Source organism: Microtus oregoni, unplaced genomic scaffold (assembly GCF_018167655.1).
Source record: "Microtus oregoni isolate MIOR12 unplaced genomic scaffold, Mior012 000070F_ref0000104, whole genome shotgun sequence".
Classification (NCBI taxonomy): domain Eukaryota; kingdom Metazoa; phylum Chordata; class Mammalia; order Rodentia; family Cricetidae; genus Microtus; species Microtus oregoni.
Genome location: NW_024543977.1, coordinates 6,766,027 through 6,788,638, shown reverse-complemented (window position 1 = coordinate 6,788,638; position 22,612 = coordinate 6,766,027). Strand labels below are relative to the sequence as shown.

Sequence of the window (22,612 nt, the reverse complement as noted above, 5' to 3'; positions counted from 1 at the left end):
TTTTACAATTTCTAGCAAAGACTGAATAAATGGCTTGGCTTATGCTTTTGTGTTTTTGAAGGTCATTAGTTATTGGCAATGTAAGTAGTTGATAAAGAAGTGAGTCGTGAAAGCACAGAACAGGATCAGAGGATAAAGAAGTGAGTCGTGAAAGCACAGAGCAGGATCTGAGGCTGTTTCTTAGAAATGTAGTTGGCATCTGCTTATGAGTTACATGTTTGAGAGTCTGGCATTGCCTTTAGAACATAATCTTTTATATGGCTACCTATGGTCTAGCATAAATTTCAAGAAATAGAACTGTGAAGCTGCAGTATACCTGTCTGCCTGTTTGCAAATAATAGCTTTACCCAATTTCCTTCTCTATGGGTTACCATGATCATAGATTGGAGCTGAGTGCCTATTAGTTTGAAGGCTCACCAGATTTAGATATACTTACATTTTTAAAATCTGAAAAGAGAAGGATTTAAGATAATCAGTTTAACCTTCAGTAATGTAGCAGGATACAAGATTAACTTGAAAAAAACAGTAGCCCTCTTTTACACAGATGGGCTCAGAAAGAAATCAGAGAAACATCACATTTCACAATAGCAACAAATAACATAAAATATCTCAGGTAACTCTAACCAAACAACTGGAAGACCTGTATGACAAGTACTTAAAGTCTTTGAAGAAAGAAATTGAACAAGACACTAGAAAATGAGGTTTCCCATGCTCCTGGGTAGGTAGAATTAACATAGTGAAAATGGCAATCTTACCTAAAGCAATCTACAGATTCAATGCAGTGCTCATAAAAATCCTAGCAAAATTCTTCACAGACCTCCAAAGAGTAATACTCAACTTTATATGGAAAAGCAAGAACCCAGGATAGCCAAAACAATCCTGTACAATAAAGGAACTTCAGGAGGCATCACAATCCCTGACTTCAAACTCTACTACAGAGAGAGCTACAGTGCTGAAAACAGACAGGAGGACCAGTAGAATCTAATCGAAGACCCAGACATCAATCCACATACTTACAAACCCCTGATTTTTGACAAAGAAACAAAAAATATAAAATAGAAAAAAGAAAGCATATTTAACAAATGGTGCTGACATAACTTGATATCAACATGTAGAAGAATGAAAATAAATCCATATATGTCCCCATGCACAAAACTCAAGTCCACATGGATCAAAGACCCCAACATAAAGCCAGCCACACTGAACCTCATAGAAGAGAAAGTGGGAAATACACTTGAAGTGGGAAGTACATTTGAAGGCATTGGCACAGGAGACCACTTCCTAAATATAACCCCAGTAGCACAGACACTGAGAGCAATAGTTAATAAATGAGACCTCCCGAAACTGAGAAACTTCTGTAAAGCAGAGGACATAGTCAACAAGACAAAATGGCAAGCTATGGAATGGGAAAAGATCTTCACCAACCCCACACTGGACAGAGGGCTGATCTGCAAAATATACAAAGAATTCAAGAAGTTGGTCTTCAAAAGAACAAATAATCTAATAAAAAACTGGGGTACAGACCTAAACAGAGAACACTCAACAACAGATGAACCTAAAGTGACTGAAAGACACTTAAGGAAATGCTCAACATCCTTAGCCATCAGAGAAATGCAAATCAAAACAACTCTGAGATTCCAACTTATACCTGTAAGAATGGCCAAGATCAAAAACACTGATGACAGCTTATGCTGGAGAGGTTGTAGGGTAAAAGAAACACTCCTCCATTGCTGGTGGGAGTGCAAACTGGTACAGCCACTTTGGATATCATTATGGTGATTTCTCAGAAAATTAGGAAACAACCTACCTCAAGACCCAGCAATACCACTTTTGGGTATATACCCAAAGGATGCTCAATCATACCACCAGGACATGTGTTCAGCTATGTTCATAGCAGCGTTGTTTGTCATAACCAGAGCCTAGAAACAACCTAAATGCCCCTCAACCAAAGAATGAATAAGAAAAATGTTGCATATTTACACAATGGAGTACTACTGCACAGCAGAAAAAATAATGACATCTTAAAATTTGTGGGTAAATCTAGAAAAAATCATATTGAGTGGGGTAACCCAGACCCAGAAAGACAAATATATGTATTCACTCATAAGTGGTTTAGACATAAAGAAAACCCAGCCTATAGTCCCAGAGAACCTAGACAGCAAAGAGGACTCTAAGACATACGTGGATCTAATCTACATGGGAAGTAGAAAAGACAAGATCTCCTGAGTAATTTGGGAGCATGGGATCATGGGAGAGGGTAAAAGGGGAGAGAGGAGGGAGGGAAGTGGAGAAAAATATAACTCAATAAGACGTAAAAAAAAAAAAGATAATCTGGATTATATACATTAGTCTTTTTGAATATACATGTATTACTCATAGTCATTTTTCTTTTTTTCTAAAATAAAGTTTGGGAGTAATCAGTCCAAACCAGAATTCACAGTGGATCTCAAGGGGGCAATGATAGAGATGGCATCGAAGGACAAGTCCAGCAAGAAGAATGTATTTGAGGTAATACATTGTTTACTAACTCATTCTTGGCTTTAGTATGTATATATTTTGTTTTAGTCTTTCGTTGTGACAAATTGGGGCAAAGTTTGTGACTGAATCATCTGTACTGTAATATTTTAAGGGCTGAGGGGGGATCAGCTTCATTTGCATGTTATAGAAAGTAAGGGTTACAGACCTTGTTTTCCCAAATTTTGTCTTTACTAGCAGTAACAAAAGGATGTGATTTTTAATATTAGAAAATAATTTTAGGGAGATATTTCTTGGAGAGGCTGTGTGTGTGTGTGTGTGTGTGTGTGTATGTATGTGTGTGTGATCTCATGTCTTAGTATTGCTGTGGCCCTAGAACTATTCTACAGAAATGAAGTCTCTTCCCTGTTGCTCTAACCCACTGCACTTCATGGTCTTGAACAGTTGTTTGTCACCATGTAGCAGACAACTGTAAAGCTCAGCAGCTTTGCAAAAGAACCCCTCATGCTTGCTGCAGTTAGTCCGGCATGAGTCTGGGCTGTTCTCTCACCTGGGAGCACTCATGAGGCTCAGATGTAGTGGGTAGTTTGAGCTGATCTCATTTCTCCACATGACTTGTATTGGCTGTAGCTAATGGAGGGGCTTCCTTCTCCTCCCTAAGGCCTCTCTTTCTCAAGAAGGCTAACACAGACTCCTCCACATGCAATCAGGATTCCAGCAGGGTGAGATGACAAGGCTTCTCGAGGCCTAGACTTGGAAGTTGGCCTAGCTACAGTGTACTGTTATAACACGACTCAGAAGTCTATCTAGTATTCAGGGCCCTGGGTAGTAAGAGTTTGCGTGGGACAGGGAGCAGTGGAGTTCCACTGTAGAAAGCTGGAGGAATTTGTGAGATGTGCCTGTAAGCTATCTTGTAATTCCCTGTCCCTTATAGCCTCGTATCTGAGGCCTTTCATTGTAGACTAGGCACTTTGGCTTCAGCAGTGTCTTCCAAGGAGAACCTACATGATATTTTGTCATGCGTTAAGTCACGGGTACCAACCCACACCTATCTCTGCTTCTCAAATGCTGTTTATCTCCAAGACTCAAGACAAATGCTACAACAGTGATGCTACTTTTAAAAAAATAAAACCTTGAATTTTTAATTTGTTGTGCTTTGCCTTTAATATCACTTATAATTTTTCTAGATTAGATTAATCTGTATATTATTAAATTAGCTCTTTTTTTTTGCTTTTAAAAACTGTTTTAACTTTGATTTAGGAACCCCCTCCCCTATCTGTAGCAGCATACATTCAGTGCACGGAGGTGGAGGGGTGGGAGAGATGCATGAAAGGATATCATTACTTCTGAATCGGTTTGCAGTTCCAGTAGCTGGTTTCTGAATGAGAAAAGGATCCATGGTCAAATTCATTTTGGAAATAGAGTGTATTTTTCCCTATTTTAGACAGTTTCAGTGTTCTCTAAATTGCCATGCTCCTGGGGACGCTTGAGGGAGAGCATCTTGTTAGTCTTCTTAAATCCAGCGCTTCCCAACTTACTATTTCATCATATTTTAAATTTAATTTTTGAGAAATAGCTTTATTAAATATTACTTGAGAAATTATGGGGGAAATTATCCTCAGAACATTGTTTGGGAATTGTTTTGGGAAGCTTGCCAAATGTTTCTCTAGGAAAACAAACTCATTACTAGCTAGGGAATGTAAGGGAGCTTTCACAGTTTACAACTCTTTCTTTAAAGTGTAAAAAACTTAGGCCAGAGAGATTTAAGTTGGTTTGGGTTTCATATAAAATAATGGAGATCCATGCTTCAGTTCACGATTGAACAATTAGTAATATTTCTGCTCAGAAGGAATGTGAGGTTGATGAGCTAGCTCATCAGGTAAGGGCACTTGCTGCCAAGCCTGATAACTTGAGTTCAGTCCCTGGGTCTGGTGTGGTGGGGGAACAGACTGACTAGTGTTCTCTCACCTCCAAATTCAGGCCATGGTACACATGGGAGCATATACACACAATAAGTAAATGAATTAAATCAATAGATAGATGTATAGAAAGTTTTAAAGGGACCTCATATTGTCACTTTTGCCCTCATACTCAGTCATCATCATCCGTTAAGTAGGAAATACTGAAAACCTAGCAGTTAAGTCTTTTATCTATATTTATATTCATAACCAGACCATGAAAATTCTCAGGCTATGAAAAACTACTTAAGCTATATGAAATACCACAGACTTTTATTTCTTTACAAATGTTTCAGTTTTAATTGTAAATGTATTGCTTTGGTACTTGTATTTATTTTTAAATGACTTTACTACTTTGGGATTCTGAATTACTAGAGTTTTATTCAGAGTTTATTGCAAAAATCAAACTTATCCTCTATAAAATAATTAGCCTGGCATTCCCAGCTGCCTTGGTACCTCTATTGCTATCCGTGTGAACCCAGTGCACTGGAGAGTGTGCAGGCTTTGAAGTACATGTTTTTTTCATTTATTGTGTTGAAAGCACTGACATGTTCTTTCCTCACATTTTTTCTATAAAGCTGAGAACTCGCCAAGGAACAGAGCTGCTAATTCAGTCTGATAATGATGCCGTTATAAATGATTGGTTTAAAGTTCTTAGTAGTACTATCAGTAACCAGGTATGTATTTGATTTAAGTAAAATTTTTATTGCAAAGTCAGGTATAGTAGCATGTGCTTTTAATCCTAGCATTTGGGAGACAAAGGCAAATGGATCTCTGAATTTAAGGCTAGTCTGATCTATATATAGAGAGTTCCAGGATAGCCAGAGCTACATTGTGAGACTCTTTCTCAATTTCCTTTAATTGCAAGGCTATTTTTCTAGTTTTCTAATCATGCAAATTTTAGTTTACAGATGTAAAGACTGCATGTGTGTATGCATGTGCTGACCCAGGTGGGAAAGGCAAAGGTCACTTTAGCAGTCCATGTCTAGTGGCCAGTGGAAGCTTAGTGTATAGTCCTTACTCAGCGTCAGAATGTGCTGGAAGGGATACTGTTTGATGGAAGGAGGCCAGAGGTCAAGTTTTGAAGTGTATGATGCAGTAGTCTCAGTGTGTTTCTAGTGACACCTTGTTTACATTTCTGCTCCTTCTCTTCTGAAGTACACCACTTGGGCTGCCAAGAACTGTGTGTTCCCTGCATTCTGAACCTCTTACTTGACATTGAGGGTCATCTAGCTTCGAAGAATGAAAAATAACACTTACTAAGGGAGATGTGAGCTTTTCTAGCAAATAATTATGAATTATATATAATGTAATATTGTATAATGTATAATATTTTTACTTGTATCCCTTTCTGTTTATCTCTGATACCATGACTGACTTTTATTTTAATACTTAAATAAGAATAACCTTCTAAATAATTTTCCTAATTTAACATATTGATCTTTTTTTTGTCTGTTTCTGGGTTTGCTGTACTTATTTTTGGTAGTGTGGATTAGCGTAAGGCCTTGTGTATGCTGGGCAAGCATCTTCCTCTGAGCTCACTCCTACAGTCTAATTGTTTTTGGTAGCCAGTGGTTCATTCTTAGAAATCTCCTATTAAAATTAAAATCCAGCAACTTGAGTCCTGTCTCCCATCTATTTGGGTGGACACGTAGATTTTCAGCTGTAATCACAGTACCTGTATTCTTGTATTATTAAGTACATGTGTGCTTGTGTACTAGGCAGCAAGCAGTACTATTACACACCTTTCTCTGCTGTACATGTAGTAATATGTAACACACTACAAAAACAGTAAGAAGGGCTAGTCTAGGGAAGGCGCTGCAGGGCTGCAGGGCTGTGCTGGGTGCATATTTGTTTTGTAGTTGAGGTCTCCAGAAGCAGGGAATGAGGCAAGGGAAGAAGGAAGAGCATATTATTTAATGTGAAACGTCTAAGTACCTACTGTTTCACAGTACCAGAAAATAGAGAAGAGCCAAATGCAGCTTGTTCCTGTAATCCCAGCACTTGGAGTAAGGCAGGGAGACTGCGGAGAGTGCACGCCCAGCTTTGGAGTCACTGATCTTGAGAAGAGACACCAAGTCTAAAAGACTACATAATTTCTAGATTGGAGAATTTCGATTCTCATTAAAATTCCAAGTAGTTTTTCTTGTTGTATTTGAGAACTTTATTCTAAAATTCCTTTAGAGACAAAAAGGGCTAAAAATCATAAAATTTTCTTGAAGAAGGAAGTAATGACCTGCTGTATTGCATATTAGAACTTCAAACCTATGAAGCTTCATATTTAAGTGGGGGTAGACATACAGATCGGTGGAACAGAGTAAAGTGCCAGATATAGCATTGTGGGACAGTCAGGAAGAGTATACTTTTTAGCAGGCAGTATTCAAGAAGAAAAGAGAGCCCTTCCTTATGTCATAAAGAACCACATCCAGTGGAGTAGACCTCAGCGAGAAGGACCAAGCAAAGTCCTTCTTTGGGAATTGAGTCCACTTTGTCATGCTGTCCAAGTTACCTTGGTGAGGCTGCAGAAGAGTACTTGGGTACTTTTGAGCAACTAACATCTGTAAACATTAAGTGTTGTGTCCATAATGTAGTAACGTTCTCTTAAACTGTTGCTACAGCAACATGGATGTCATGTCCAGGAGTGTTAAGTCTGACCCTTTAGTACAGAAAGTAGCTGCTTTGTCTTTTATCGGCTGACTTCTTAACTGCTGTCATGTCAAATGAAGCAGTTATTCCTAGCGTTCTGAGAGTTAACATGTGTAGTTCTCCTTTAGAAGTGAACGTTAATGTCATTAAAGGAAACATACCTTTAAAGACTGATCAAATACCTAAACCATGTGTACTATATACTATTTCCTAAAATCATTGATAAAGTTCATTATGGCTCATTCTGAAGATTGTTCTTTTCAGCTGCAGCAATATTAGAAGTAACATGTTTGGAAACTCACCAACAGGTAGCAGAGGCTGATGAAACAGCTGAAGAGGAGGCACCAGATTCACCGGGGGTAGAAAAGCAGGATAAAGAAAAGGACCAAAAGGAGCTTAAAAAACTTCGCTGTAAGCTGTTCTCTTATTTGGTAGTGGTCTCTCCCAGGTTTTGAATACATGCCCATAAATATGCAGTCTCTCCAGAGACTAGAAGAGTGACAGGGCTAAGTACTATCTTGTCAGCTCATTATTTTAACTACAGTGCATATCCATATGAAACTGTAATAGTAAGGTGGGATATTTCAAGAGAAAATACAGTACCCTTCTCTGAGGTCTTAGGAAGCTGGGCTTTGTTAAGTTGAAAATATATTTGTTTGCATAGAATCTTAGGCATTTGGAGGTCCAAAGTCAAGGAATAATTGTTCCACCACTACCTCAGAGGCACCAGGAGCCCACTATCATGTGCTCAGATCTCCAGAGCACACAGACACACAGGAGCAGAGCTAAGCCAGCAATTTAAGGACGGATAGTTTTGAACGCAGAAGTATATTATTGATGTTGGCCATTAACTGTGACTCCACACCTTTTCCAGTTTATCTAAATCCACAGGATAAGGATTTTCTGGCCTTCTAATTAAACGATTAGAAAGTTAATTGTACTTTTGTTTTCCAACAATATAATGAAGATTTTACACAAACACACACCAACACCATCACTCAGCAATGTTAACACAGTTTTACAGTTTTTAAGGGGTTCTTTGTGGTTCAGGCTGTCCTTAAGCTCCCTGTTAAACCAAGACTGACCTTGAGCTCTTAATCCTCCTGCCTCTGAGTCTCCATAATGGGAGTACAGGCATATGTCACCCAGCCATCCTTAAAGTTTCTATTCTCGATTGGTGTATTCTTTGCTCTTAATGTTCTCCAAACATAATTATATTTTAACATGTTATTTAGAATTTCATGTTACTGTATCTCATAAATCAGGATTGAAGGTAATATAAAACAAGCTCTATGTGCTCTGTTTTTATGTCAGTACAGATTATAAAAGCATCAGATACAAATATGTGGACTTTTCAGACTCATAGCAGTTCACTAGGGTAGGAATTTTGGGTTATGTTGTGAATTTTGTGTGTGTGGTACAGGAAATGGTATTTACCTTCTGACACTGATGGAAAAGTAAAATCATTTCTTAAGAATTGACTTATCCCAAAGAAAGTAGAGATGTAGTCCACTTCTAGTGATTAAAAATAATAATTTTGCTTAAAGTTAGAATAACTATTTCTGCTGTGATATTTATTTTATTTATTACTTATTTATTTAACCATGGGGTGGTATGTTTTGGGTCATCTGTGAAAAAACTTTTACTAGAAAAGTTTCCTGAAGTACCTAATATCTGTTTGCCTAAAGCCATGAAAGGATCCAGCATGGATTCTTCAGAGCAGAAGAAAACTAAGAAAAACTTAAAGAAGTTTCTTACCCGACGCCCCACATTGCAAGCTGTTCGTGAGAAAGGTTATATCAAAGGTGTGTGTACAAGAAGTGGTATTTACATAATGAATGTTAGCTGAATCAAGTGTGGTGTGTGAAGCCAAGACTGAGCACTTCCAGCATTTTCATTGTTATTCATCTCCAACTATGCAGATGAAAGGCATTTGATAATTAACACTGATCTTTTAAAAATGCATGTGTAAAGTGTAGCTGAAACATGAAGCCCATATCAGAGAAGGACAGATGAGATGGATGTCGGTCATTGGTGTTCTTAGATATCACAACAAACTTTGGTTCTGCGCTGTAAAGATCAAGTTAGCAATGTGACAGACAACCACTAACAGTATGAGAACAAACAACAGCTAATAGTTCCATTCCTGATTGTTTGCTTTTGGCTCTAATTTAAGGTAATTTTAAAGTTAACAAAAGATATTTATATTTCCCCCGATTGTATGTTTCTTAATTCATTTATGATCACCATAATGCACCATTAAGCACATGGTGGGACATGGCGGCACACAGGTAGACATGGTGCTAGGGAAGGAGCTGAGAGTTCTACATCTTGATCTATAGGCAGCAGAAGGAGAGACTGCTACACTGGATGTGACTTGAGTATATGAGACCTTAAAGCCTGCCTTGACAGTGACACACTTCCTCCAACAAGGCCACACCTCCTAATAGAGCTGTTCTTTATGGGACGAGCATTTAAACACATGAGTCTATGGGGACCATGCCTAGTCACACCACCATGCAATCTTAGGAGTTAGAGATAAGTACTAATGGATAAAACATGCAGGTTGGTTTGTTTAGAGCCTTCAAAAAAAAAAATGTCAGAGGAGGTCTCAGAAGCAACTGTTAATTTGTTCATTAAATTAACTTTTTCACTGAGAAATATTGAGTTGTTGCCTTGTGGGGTTATATTACTTTAGACATTTTATTATCCTGAATACTTAGCACATACATGCAGTGTCTAAACTGTTTGTTTAAAAGATTAATGGAACAGCTTTTAAAACATTTTGTGGAATCCCGTGTCAGCAGAAGAAGAGTACATAGCTTGTTTTGATAGTTTTTAAATTATTTGGGTATTTTCTAAGTGCTGTGCATGAGGTAGGAGCCGTGAGCACCTGTTGCTGTTGAGAACAAGGTTCCAGCCCTCGGGATGTACTGGGTGGCAGGCAAACCTGATGAATACTGTGAGCCTTTCCCAGAAATCCAGTAGAAAATGATTGGGATTGGTTATCTTAGGAAAGGATAGTCAGTTTCTGTAAGGAGGTGATTTTTGCCTGAGGCCAGGGGTGAAGAAAGGGAACCATATTTAGGGACAGTGGTCTCTGCAGTAGGAATAAAATACAAAGCCTTTTTGACAGGAGTGAGTTGTGTAGTCTTTGAGTTTATTTGGGAAGATTAATGTGAGGTTGGAGGAGGCACGTGTGTGCACACTGAAGTACTTAGCTGTTTTCTGAACTGATGTTTAGCAAAGGGATTCATTTAAAAAATAAATCTCTTTCAGATCAGGTTTTTGGATCTAATCTTGCTAGTCTGTGTCAGAGAGAGAATGGGACGGTGCCAAAATTTGTGAAGCTATGCATTGAGCATGTGGAGGAACATGGTAAGAGAATGCTGCCAAGTTTTGTTTTTCACATTAAGCAAAACAGCTCCTTGTTTCAGACCAAAATCCCTAGGGCTGGACCAGTAAAATGGCTCAGCTGGTCAAGTGCTAGCCACCAGGCCTGAGGACCCGGGAGAGAGAAAAAGAACCATTTTCTACAGTGTCCTTTGACCTTCACACAAGCACTGCAGTGCCCATCTCACACCCTCCAAGTAAATAAGTGTAATAAAACTCGTAGAAGATTGTATGATTTCTGAGTGAGGCAACCAGAAGTTCCTTATGGTCCTGAAATGTATATAAAAAAAATGAAGCGTTTTGTGTGCTAAAATATTACCTAGTTTTACCTGTTTCAACTTAAGGCCTTCAGGCTTCATTCAGTGTTTGATATGTCACTATGGTAGCAGTCCAAGTCATCTGGAGTTGCCAGTGCTTATATGAAAACGGGTGACTGAAGCTGGCGGGGACTGGTGTGCGGGTGGGAGTGCTCTAAGGTGGTCAAGAGAGTGCTTGTGGTACCATAGAAAGTTCATTTCCTGAGGTCTTATGACTGACCGTGCATCGACTCTCGTCCCAGCATCCAACACAGGTAGCAACTGTGTTACTTCATTTGTAACATCTGCCAGTTTCGGATCTTTTGCCCATTGACTCTGTCAGCATGACAGTCAAGACTTGACACTGTTTATTTGCTTTATTTGAGGCTACATAATTAATAGAACATTAGAAATGTGCTTTGTTTGGTGTGTACAGCTTTGTTATTTAATGGATATTTAATATTTTTAGGTTTAATTATGTGAATTTCAAATGATTCTGACCATACCAGAAAAAATATTATCACGTGGTATGTTCTCTATAGAACCACTAGTTACTAGCTTTTGATAAGCTCACCATAAGCAATTGATGTGTCAGACACTGTTAAGAGAGTGCCAGTTTCTTCAGTATATGCATTTACATTTTAAAGTTGTGTGAAAAAAATGAATGCGTCGATTTTATCTTTGCTTTAAAAACTATCCATTAATATCTTAATACTAAATATTAATTATTAATATTAAATAATAATGTTAATAATAACATTAACATTAAATATCAGTTGTTCATATTTTGAGTTTTGTGAGTTTTTTTATGAGCAAAGCTACAGTGTACCTGATAAACAGTAGAGTTTCTTTTGTTTATTAAACAATATTCAGAATAAAATTGCCGCCTCGTTCCCATGCCAAGAATCAAAATAACCATGTAGAAAAAGAGAGTATATGTCCAGTTGATTTTCAGCTAATGCTAAGAATAAGAATTCTGAAGCTGGGTACAATGTGTCTGTACCTGCAGCTGCTTGGGTAGATAAAGCAAAGGATCACTGCAGCCCAAGATTTTGAGGCAGTCTGGTCAGCATGGTAAAATCCCCAAATGGAGACGCTTATGCGTCTTTAGAAGCAACAATGAGTTTCTTCCAAACATAAAGTATTATTTCCTTGTAGGTTTAGACGTTGATGGTATCTACAGAGTAAGTGGCAACCTTGCAGTGATTCAGAAGCTGAGATTTGCTGTCAATCATGGTAAGAGGGCACGCCCTCCTATTTATTTCCAGCAGCACTGCCCATAGCTTGAAGAACTGGTTCAAAGCAATCTTAAAAATGTCTTATTCCTACTGTTTTTCAGATGAGAAATTGGATTTGAATGACAGTAAATGGGAAGACATTCATGTAGTCACTGGAGCACTCAAAATGTTTTTTCGAGAATTACCAGAACCTCTTTTTACATTTAGCCATTTTAATGATTTTGTTAACGCAATTAGTAAGTATGTTGTTGTTCTACTCAGTTCCTCCCCACCCCCGATACTGAAAATCATTTTTACAAATTAAGCTATTGGATGGTCTTTTTTAAACAAGTTTTTTCAATGGGTTGAAAAAACTCCAGAGATTTTAGGTGTGACCACCAGATGTCACTGTGTGTTACCAAACACCAGCTTCCAAACTCCATTGCCTTTCCTTCCATAAGAATTTGCTGCAAAGTGTCTGCTTATTACTTTTTTAGAACAAGATCCGAGGCAGCGTGTCACTGCCGTTAAGGACCTAATCAGACAGTTGCCAAAGCCAAATCAAGATACAATGCAGCTTCTGTTCAGACACCTCAAAAGGTAAGAAGCTCTTTGGGTAGGAAGTGTGCTTTAGGACCATGGAAAGCACACGGGACAGGGTCATCCAGGCCCCAGTTTGTCCATAGATGTGTCACTTGCTGTCTTTGTAAGTTTTTAAAAGTAGCTCAACTTGTAGCATTTATTTCTTTTAGTAGAATGCTTCAGTGTGAAGTCTTTGTTAAAGTTTGTATTTTATGCAAAGTGTTTGTTTAATACTCACCACACAGTAGGTGTTCTGACAAGACTGAACTTAGCAGGAAGATGAGATTGCTGGCTTAAGTGAGACATGTTACATTACTTTAAAACATAACTCTCATGGCTCTCGATTACTACTACATAGCTACTTTACTAAATGAATTTGTTACATCTTTGAAACATGGAAGTAGTAAAGTAGGGCTGGCAAGATGGCTCAGCATATAAAGGCATGCGCCAATGACTACGAGGACCTGTGTTCAGTCCCCAGGACCCACCTGAAAGAGATAACTGATTATCACAAGTTGTCCATTTTTTTTATTGAGAAAAAAAAATTTCCGCCTCCTCCCAGCCTCCCACTCCTCCCCCCTCCCCCCACTCCTCTCCCCGCCCCCCCACTCCTCTCCCCCTCCCCCCACTTCTCTCCCCCTCCCTCTCAAGTCTGAAGAGCAGTCAGGGTTCCCTGCCCTGTGGAAAGTCCAAAGTCCTCCCCCCTCCATCCTGGTCTAGGAAGGTGAACATCCAAACTGGCTAGGCTCCCACAAAGCCAGAACATGTAGTAGGATCAAAACCCAGTGCCATTGTCCTTGGCTTCTCAGCAGCCCTCATTGTCCGCCATATTCAGAGAGTCCAGTTTTATCCCCTGCTTTTTCAGTCACAGTCCAGCTGGCCTTGGTGAGCTCCCAAGAGATCAGCCCCACTGTCTCCGTGGGTGGGTACACCCCTCTTGGTCCTGACTTCCTTGCTCATCTTCTCCCTCCTTCTGTTCCTCATTGAGACTTTGGGAGCTCAGTCCAGTGCTCCAGTGTGGGTCTCTGTCTCTATCTCCATCCATCGCCAGATGAAGGTTCTATGGTGATATGCAAGATATTCATCAGTATGGCTATAGGATAGGATAATTTCAGGTTCCCTATCTTCAACTGCCCCAGGAACTAACTGGGGACCTCGCCTTGGGCACCTGGAAGCCCCTCTAGGTCCAAGTCTCTTGCCAACCCTAAGATGGCTCCCTTAATTAAGATATGTGCTTCCCTGCTCCCCTATCCAACCTTCCTTTATCCCAATCATCCTGTTGCCCCAACAGACAAAGGTCTGATCTCCAAAATATATAAAGTACTCAAGAAACTAGACCGTAAAAGGCTAATTAACCCAATTAAAAAATGGGGCACTGATCTGAACAGAGAATTCTCAACAGAAGAAGTTCAAATGGCCAAAAGACACTTAAGATCATGTTCAACCTCCTTAGCGATCAGGGAAATGCAAATCAAAACAACTTTGAGATATCATCTTACACTTGTCAGAATGGCTAAAATAAAAAACTCCAATGATAGCCTCTGCTGGAGAGGTTGTGGAGGAAGGGGTTCCCTCATCCATTGCTGGTGGGAATGCAAACTTGTGCAACCACTTTGGAAAGCAGTGTTTCGGTTTCTCAGGAAATTCGGGATCAACCTACCGCTGGACCCAGCAATACCACTCTTGGGAATATACCCAAGAGATGCCCGATCATATGACAAGGGCATTTGTTCAACTATGTTCATAGCAGCATTATTTGTAATAGCCAGAACCTAGAAACAACCTAAATGTCCTTCAATGGAAGAATGGATGAAGAAAGTGTGGAATATATACACATTAGAGTACTACTCAGCGGTAAAAAACAATGACTTCTCAAATTTTGCATGCAAATGGATGGAAATAGAAAATACTATCTTGAGTGAGGTAACCCAGACCCAAAAAGATGAATATGGGATGAACTCACTCATAATTGGTTTCTAGCCATAAATAAAGGTCAGTGAGTCTATAATTTGATATCCTAAAAAAGCTAAATAAGAAGGTGAACCCAAAGAAAAACATATAGCTATCCTCCTGGGAAGGGGAAGTAGACAAGATTGCCAGGCAAAAAATTGGGATCTTAAGGGTGGGGTGGGAGGGGGGTAAGGGGAGATGGGGAGAGAAAAGTGAGAAGGGTAGGATGGGGAGAACTTGGGGCAACACAAGTTGTCCTTTTAACTTCTAGATGTGCACTGTGGTGCACACTCACACTTAAAGTACCTATTAGACGATCTTTTAAAATAATATTAAATTGAAAGTTGTAACTTTATTCCCTGATGAAATATTCTCCCCGTGTAGACGACGGATCACTGTTACCTGTGTGGTAGCTTATTTAATTCTGTATTCTAGTCTGAAAGCGAAGCCAAAATACCACATATTGAAAGTTTGCCACAGTATATATAGTGCTGATCTTTCAGCTGTTAATTAAGAAACCGGCTCCACATAGCAGCCAGACTGAAGTGACGTGCTTAAATCCTGCCTGTATCACCCCAGCAAAGTCAGCGATCTCTTTCTAGATGCAAACTGTTAGGTTTGTAATACAATTTGACGTTTTCCTCTGTCTCTTAAACCTTTGTTTTCTCTCTCTAGGGTTATAGAAAATGGAGAAAAAAACCGAATGACCTATCAGAGTATAGCAATCGTTTTTGGTCCCACTCTGCTGAAGCCAGAAAGAGAGACTGGTAATATAGCGGTTCATACTGTGTACCAAAACCAGATTGTAGAATTGATTCTTCTGGAATTAAGCACTGTCTTTGGACGCTGACTCCCATGAAAAATAGCCTGTGGAAAAGAAGCTGGATTCAGAAATTTCAAATCTTAAAAATGGTGTGTTTAATTTTTGGACCAAGCAGTGACAGTGACTCTAATTTTGCACTTTTTTGAGGGTCAGAGAGGAAGAAGAAAGTGAAGATACTAGTGGGGCCCTTATTTGCTGCTTTGTTGCAAGCAGACAGCAAACTATGACTGTGTGTAATTTTGGATTCATTTTATCCTAGATGCTTGCATTTCATGTTTGAATATCAGTAAAAGATCAAAACTCAGAATTCTAACCAGTCATCTACACTGGATAACTTGGCAAGGAGAACTGTGTGGGTCCCGTGTGTCATTGCCCTTGCTGTCACCAAACTGGATAATGGAGATTTCTTCTCATGCTCTGTGAGCTCTTTACTTGGTACAACGATAGTCATTGCCAGTTATTTTAAAAAACGTTCTTGGGCGTTTAAAACAAATGAAGTTGATCCATTTGAGACCTGTGTACTACTTTTTTCAGGGAATCTGCATGAGTGGCAGTCTTTAGTGCTGAAGCTCATGACCCAGATAGGATCCCTGGTGAAGGTTGCTGTCTAATTTTACTGTCTCACAGCATCCTTGCTGGATGCCTTGGTTGTTGGTTAGGACAGCACACTGACAGTACTTAAAACACTGTGATATACTGGAGTTCTATTAGTCTAAGTCAAATCAGGGTATTTGGTACGTGCTGTACTGAATTATAGCTAACAGTCCTGATTATGTTCAGTGCCATATTGAGTTCTTGGTATGCCCCTCTGGAAGTAGACATTGTGTGATGTAAATATGAGCTGAGGACTTAATATAATTTAGGTTACATATATATATATACCTGTGTTGTATAGGCTTAGAGCACATCTCACCCGGTGTTTCTAATCATGGCATTGGTAACCGTTTCCATGGCTTCCTCCAGAAATAAGCCATTATTTGGGTAAATTAAACCATGCACTTTTAGATTTTAATTACATTTACTGGCAGATTACTTCAGTGAGAATGGTACTGGGAAATACTGAGTGAACACACTACAAGAGGAGCTTTTTAGACTATTTAATATGTACAGGAGCAGGAGTCATTAGGAGAGTCACAGTAGAATTCTAACCTCCACCTGAGTAGTGGAAACCTGTGTAAATCAGATGGATGTTGGATAGAAGATGACACTGCAAAATTGAGTGTTTCCTTTTTACATTACTAATGTAGATTGATTTATATAATAAAACAGGGTTTGGAAGGTTTTGTTACAGGGAGGCATGGTCTGTTGAAGATTTCTAAATGTATTTTTCTAGATTAACTGCTGTATATGAAATGTCTAATCTAATAAAGGAACTATAATAAGTTTAGAGGGTTTTTTTTCCATTGGAGATAAGCATTTTGGTTCTTAATTTGTTGTTGATGTTTTGTTTTGTTTGTTTTTATTTACTGACATACTTTTATACCTCATTTTAGAAAATCAAATCCATATTTTCTGTGGCAGATTGACTCTTCTCACTCCTGTGTTTTCTGTTCTTTCTGTACCAACAGCTCCTTAACACCACACACTTCTTTTTTTCATCAGGGTTTGAAAGGAAATGATTTGTGACCATGATTCTTTTCCTAGGATTGCATTTGTAATTTCCAGATTGCCTTCCTTGGTAACAATTTGTGTGTGTGTGTGTGTGTGTGTGTGTGTGTGTGTGTGTGTATGATCTGTGCAGAACCTTTTTCCTAAATCTTGTAGCTAAGATACTCTCTGTGCTGTAATCTTCTTAAATACATAACATACTAAGCTGCTTGCCAGTGGATGCAGATTGCTTTGGTGTTGGGGGAGGCTGCTCATTCATTCCTGGCTTCTCAGACTTGAAATAATTACACAAAACTGTATCAATTAAACACTGTTTGGCCAATGACTAGCATATTCCTAGCAAGCTCTTGCATCTTAAATTAACCCATTCCTATTATTTTATATTTTACAATGAGGCTCATGGCCTATCAGTGGCAAGGTTCCAGCTAGCAGCTTGTGTCTTTCTCCTCTGGCAGGTTACATGGCTTCTCTCTGATTCCGCCTGCTGTCTGTATCTCTTTTAGCCTGGCTTTACTCTGTTAAGCCATTGGCCGAAAGCAAATTCTTTATTAACCAATGACAATAAAACATATTCACAGCATACATCTCCTCTCATATCACTTTAGATGGGGAGAAGTTCCAAATCAGCACATGTAGACCTGCAGATGCCGTTAATAATACAGTATGCTTTAGGGTTCTTGTGTCTTGACTGTGTACCAGGAAACCAATTAGACTCAAGTCTGTGATCTGTGGTATTCTTTCTCTTGGTGGTCACGGACATGTCAAAGGGTTAAATTTGTCCTGTGTTTCTTGTTTCAAAGTACATGTGTGTATGCAAAGTCTTTGATGTTGTATTGTTCTACCACTAATATTGTATTGTAATGGTGTATGTACAATGAGGTCAGTGTCTTGTTTTTTCATCCTTTGTGAATTAAAAGTTATCAATTGTTTTTGTAATAACAAAACCAGTAATATTTTCCTGTCTTGACAACTTGATTTTTTAGCAGAAAATATATTAAAAGCTAAAAATAAATACTATTAGTGGAATTTTATTTACTAACATGCCTTTTTTCAAAATATCACAAAAGAGACAATTGAAAGAAAAAGTTTATTCAAATCACTATTGCAATCTAGTTAGAAAAATACCTCCTTAAATGCTGTGTTAGGCATTCTGCCTTTTCCTCTGAAGAATATGATCAGCTCCGACAAGGTGTTGTTTTAGGGCGGGGTAATGGAGTTTTCCTCTTTTGTGAAGACCACAAATGCAATCATGAGTTCAGCCAGACTTCACACTTAATGGCCAATAGGGTATGTTCATGAAACACACCCTCACGTAGTGTGTGCATTGCTGTCGCCCATGGGCGTGAGACTCACTAAAAACAGTCGTGCCTGACGCCTGCGAAGCTGTGGCTATTCTAATGCCAGCTCTTGCAGCTTTGACAGCTCCAGTGTTGGAGCAGGAAAAGTTACTCTGTGCTCTCCAGCTAGTGAGAGAAGCTTCTAATGAAAGTAGACATGGAGTCTCCTAGCAGCACCAGCTCCTCAGACTGTACAGTGTACTGCACTGTCCAGAAGACAGAGACTAGGACTGCTCCGTTGTCCAGGAAAATTCACATGTTCTAATACTGCACTTGGACAGAAATTTGAAAGGGCTTAGAAAATAGGATTTTGTATAGTTGACTTAGTGTTTTAACCCTAGCCTCAGCCCTGATCTGATGGTCCTCATCTGGGAAATGCATTTCTAGTGTGTGACTAGAAAAGGTGTTTAATATGCCCACTGTTCAGTTTCTGTCACAGTAGTGTTGGAAATGGGGCGCAGGTTTTGTTTTTGTTTTAACATTTTCTAGTCCTCTTAAATGTGATTTTTAATTTGAAATAAAAGGAAAAAAAAGTAAAGAGATGGGTACAGAAAACCAGCAGGCTCATAACAATGGTGTGATGAAGTCTCCTGGAAATCCTGTAAAGTCCGGCCGAGCCAAACCAGACTGCTTGTTGGAGGAGGGAGGAACAGGATGCCAGGGTGAGTCTCCTTCATGCAGTTCTGTAGACCAGTGGTGGTGGTAAGTATATCCAGCCTGATTGTCCTTTTCACACATTAGTCTTATGTCTGGCACTTGAATGAACACTTGATTTCCTTCTTGACTGCCCTTTGCCCGTGGCACCATGTGAGCAGAGCGCTTTGATAGTATTCACACACAGCACTTGCAGAACAAGGTGACAACTGGACAAAGTACTGCAGTGCACACTTAGCAAAGTGTGATTTCTTCTCCCTTTATTGCACTTCTGCCAGTGCCCGCAGATAAGCATGCTTTGGTAAAGATGTTTAATTGCTAATGCTGGGACACTGTTGATGAATGTCATAGACATCAGCAGGACTCGTGCTGTCGAGCAGCTGTATCAACAGGGCTACAATGACTCCAGGTGAAGTCATGACCCAGTGACCTGGAGGTCTTCATAACCTTCAAGGCCTTTCCTCCCTTTGGCACATTTTGAAAGTTCACATTCAGGCAAAAGCAATGGGAAACTCAGTCTTTTTTTTTTTTTTTTTATTAAAGATTTCTGTCTCTTCCCCGCCACCGCCTCCCATTTCCCTCTCCCTCCCCCAATCAAGTCCCCATCCCTCATCAGCCCAAAGAGCAATCAGGGTTCCCTGCCCTGTGGGAAGTCCAAGGAACCCCCACCTCCATCCAAGTCTAGTAAGGTGAGCATCCAAACTGCCTAGGCTCCCACAAAGCCAGTACGTGCAGTAGCATCAAAAACCCATTGCCATTGTTCTTGAGTTCTCAGTAGTCCTCATTGTCCGCTATGTTCAGCGAGTCCAGCTTTATGAAAGGAGACAGAGACAGAGACCCACATTGGAGCACCGGACTGAAATCTCAAGGTCCAAATCAGGAGCAGAAGGAGAGAGAACACGAGCAAGGAACTCAGGACCGCGAGGGGTGCACCCACACACCGAGACAATGGGGATGTTCTATCGGGAATCCACCAAGGCCAGCTGGCCTGGGTCTGAAAAAGCATGGGATAAAACCGGACTCGCTGAAACTCAGTCTTTTTAACTGATAAATGAAAGACGAGGAGGAGTCTTTATAGTTAGGGGCATTTGTCTGCTTGTTTTACCAGATGAATTACAGGCCTGGATTGCTACAAATGCCCCAGGTTATAAGCATACTTACCAACTAAAGCCTGAGGCTAAAAGGAGCTAGTTCCCCCCTTGATAAACGTCTATTAAATGTATTCATAATTCTGGGCTGTTTGATCAAAGTTTTTTCTATTAACATTTTATATGGTATATTTTGATCATGTTTTTCTGTTCCTCCCAGATTCTCCCTGCTTCCTTAAACACCAAACTTCATTATCTCTCATAAAAGAACAAAACAAAAACTGAAAAACAACCAATAAGACAAAAAAAAAAATGACAAAGCCAAAATAAATAAAGCCACAAAACAAATAGGCAAAAACACCACATGGAGTTCATTTTGTGTGGCCAACTACTTCTATATATGGAACGAGCCTTGAAATGAAACACCATTGGAGAAAATTGATTCTCCCTTTACCAGTATCAGTAGCTTCTCAGTAAGGGGTGGGAGCCTGTTCTACTCGCCCTGCCCCATCTCAGTGCTGGGACCCCTGACTTGAGCATGTGTAGGTCTTATTTAGGCTGCTACAGTCTCTGAGTTAAAATGTGTATCAGCCCTGTTGTGACTTGAAGTCATCTACCACCGCTGGCTCTTAAAATCTTTTCCTACTCTTCTGCCTAGACTCTGAGCCCTGTGGGGAGGGGGTTGGGAAGAGATCTCCTTTAGGACTGAGTGCTCCCAGGTTTCTCACTGCTTCCCTTGTCCAGTTGTGGATCTCTTGATTCCCTTCTATTGGAAGAAGCAGCTTCTCTGATGAGGGTCAAGCAATGTACTGAGCTGTGGATGTAGCAGCAAGTCATTAGGAGACATCTTACTGTCATGAGGAACTACTTTGATTAACTGTTAGTGTAACATGATCAGTTGAGTTAAGTTGTGCCTTATTCATAAACGATTCACCTTGGAGGATGCCTGAAGGCTTGGTCAGTACCAAACTATTATCCCTATCTATATTTATTCATCCGTCCATTTACGTGCATTTGTTTCTTCTTGTGTGTGGGTTCTGTATTTGTGGGTTCAGTCAACCATTAACCAAAAATATTCACCATAACAAATATTTATGTGTTGTAAGTGATCAATATGACTTAAATTATGTGGGAACTTGCATAGCTCAGTACTGTAATACAGTAAATATTACAACATTAAGGGACTTGGGTTTCTATGGATTTTTAGTATCTGCTAGGGAAGAGTCTTAGATCTGAGAGATGGAGGCATTGGTTTTTCCAGAATAGCCTGCAACACTGCCACACACACCCAGCACCAATCTATTCCTTCATGTTTTGTTTTTATGACTCAGCATTTGTCTCATGTTTGCTTTGCATCACTGCACTTGCACTCTGGGCCCATCGTGTAGTAAACCTGATTTTGAAATTTGAAGTTAACTTGAAAGCAAACACTGGTATACTGCCGTTCACCTGATAGCCCCAGATAATTACCAGGTGATACAAGTAGTGTACACAGTGTGGCTCCACCAGACAAAAAGATGGCTTGTGTCTCATGCGGGATAGAGATTTCATCTTTCTACTCAGAACAGTGAACAAACTAGGTTTTGGATTTCCCATTTAATAGTTTAGAACTACCACTATACAGCAACTATGCAGCGACTGTAGCCTCGGGAAAAAAAACTGCAAGAAAGGAGGAATTATTGTAAGGCACATTCTAGATCAATACGTATATTTCGGGGGAGAGCATAACTCGTTTTATTTTGTGGTCTTATTGTCAGGCTAAGAAAATTTTATGTGACATTGAAATTCTATTCTTTTACACATTATGCTCATTGTGTATGTGGCATGGGCTAGGGCCTGGTTTCTGCTATCTCTTCATTCTGGCTGCATAGAAAATGAACCAGAATCTATCTTCCTCCTCACTCCGTCATCCCCTCTTCTCCCTCCCTTCCTTCCCCCTCTCTCTCTTCCCTAGCAAAAAATGAAGCCTGAAGTATTTGTATCCATTGGTCATGAACAGACCATTGTGTGTATTTATCTCTTTAGTGTGTTTCAGTTAGTTCCATATAACAGAGTTGTCCGAAGATTGTAGGTGCCAGCCAACGTGAAAGTTCTTCGTGGTAAAACGCAGTTAAGATTTGCTCTTTTAAGCAGGTAACTCTGCATGGCTGAACATTCATAGTGTGAAGCCAGAGCCTCTGCATCTTCACAGCTTTGCCTTGTTCCCCCTGAAGCTGGTGGCCCATACATTTCTGTTTTCTGTCTCTATAGTTATAACTAATTCATCTAAATGCAATCAAACGGTATTTGCTTTTTTATTTCCTCATGTCTTTAAGATGCTTTCATTTTTAGCATATTATGGGGTTACCATCCTTTACAGGCTGAATAACTTTTTTTTTTTTTTTTTACCCATTGCCTATTAATAGGGAAAGTGGCCTCCATATCTTGGTCACTGTGGCTAATGCTCTTAGAAGACAGGATGGATAACTAGCTCTATAAGACTTATCCCAGCACTTGGGGGAAGCAGAAGCAGGAGGAGCCCTGTGAGTTAGTGGCCAGGACTTTTCTACAGAATAAGAACCAGCCTTGTGAGGTCCTGGCCGACA

At 39.6% G+C, this 22,612-nt stretch overlaps 1 protein-coding gene across 6 annotated transcripts in view; it reads left to right on the top strand.

The window, feature by feature from the left end:
* Positions 1 to 17,307, top strand: part of Arhgap12 (Rho GTPase activating protein 12) — a 106,861-nt gene extending 89,554 nt beyond the window's left edge. For all 6 annotated transcript variants that reach the window (XM_041641576.1, XM_041641575.1, XM_041641574.1 and 3 more), the window contains 9 exons: positions 2,407 to 2,508; positions 5,012 to 5,110; positions 7,388 to 7,490; positions 8,768 to 8,884; positions 10,359 to 10,457; positions 11,927 to 12,004; positions 12,108 to 12,242; positions 12,483 to 12,585; positions 15,193 to 17,307. In XM_041641576.1, coding sequence (XP_041497510.1) covers positions 2,407 to 2,508; positions 5,012 to 5,110; positions 7,388 to 7,490; positions 8,768 to 8,884; positions 10,359 to 10,457; positions 11,927 to 12,004; positions 12,108 to 12,242; positions 12,483 to 12,585; positions 15,193 to 15,367 — 1,011 coding nt within the window. In that variant the 3' untranslated portion in view covers positions 15,368 to 17,307. The remainder of the gene's footprint in view (positions 1 to 2,406; positions 2,509 to 5,011; positions 5,111 to 7,387; positions 7,491 to 8,767; positions 8,885 to 10,358; positions 10,458 to 11,926; positions 12,005 to 12,107; positions 12,243 to 12,482; positions 12,586 to 15,192) is intronic.
* The last annotated feature ends 5,305 nt before the right edge of the window (positions 17,308 to 22,612 follow it).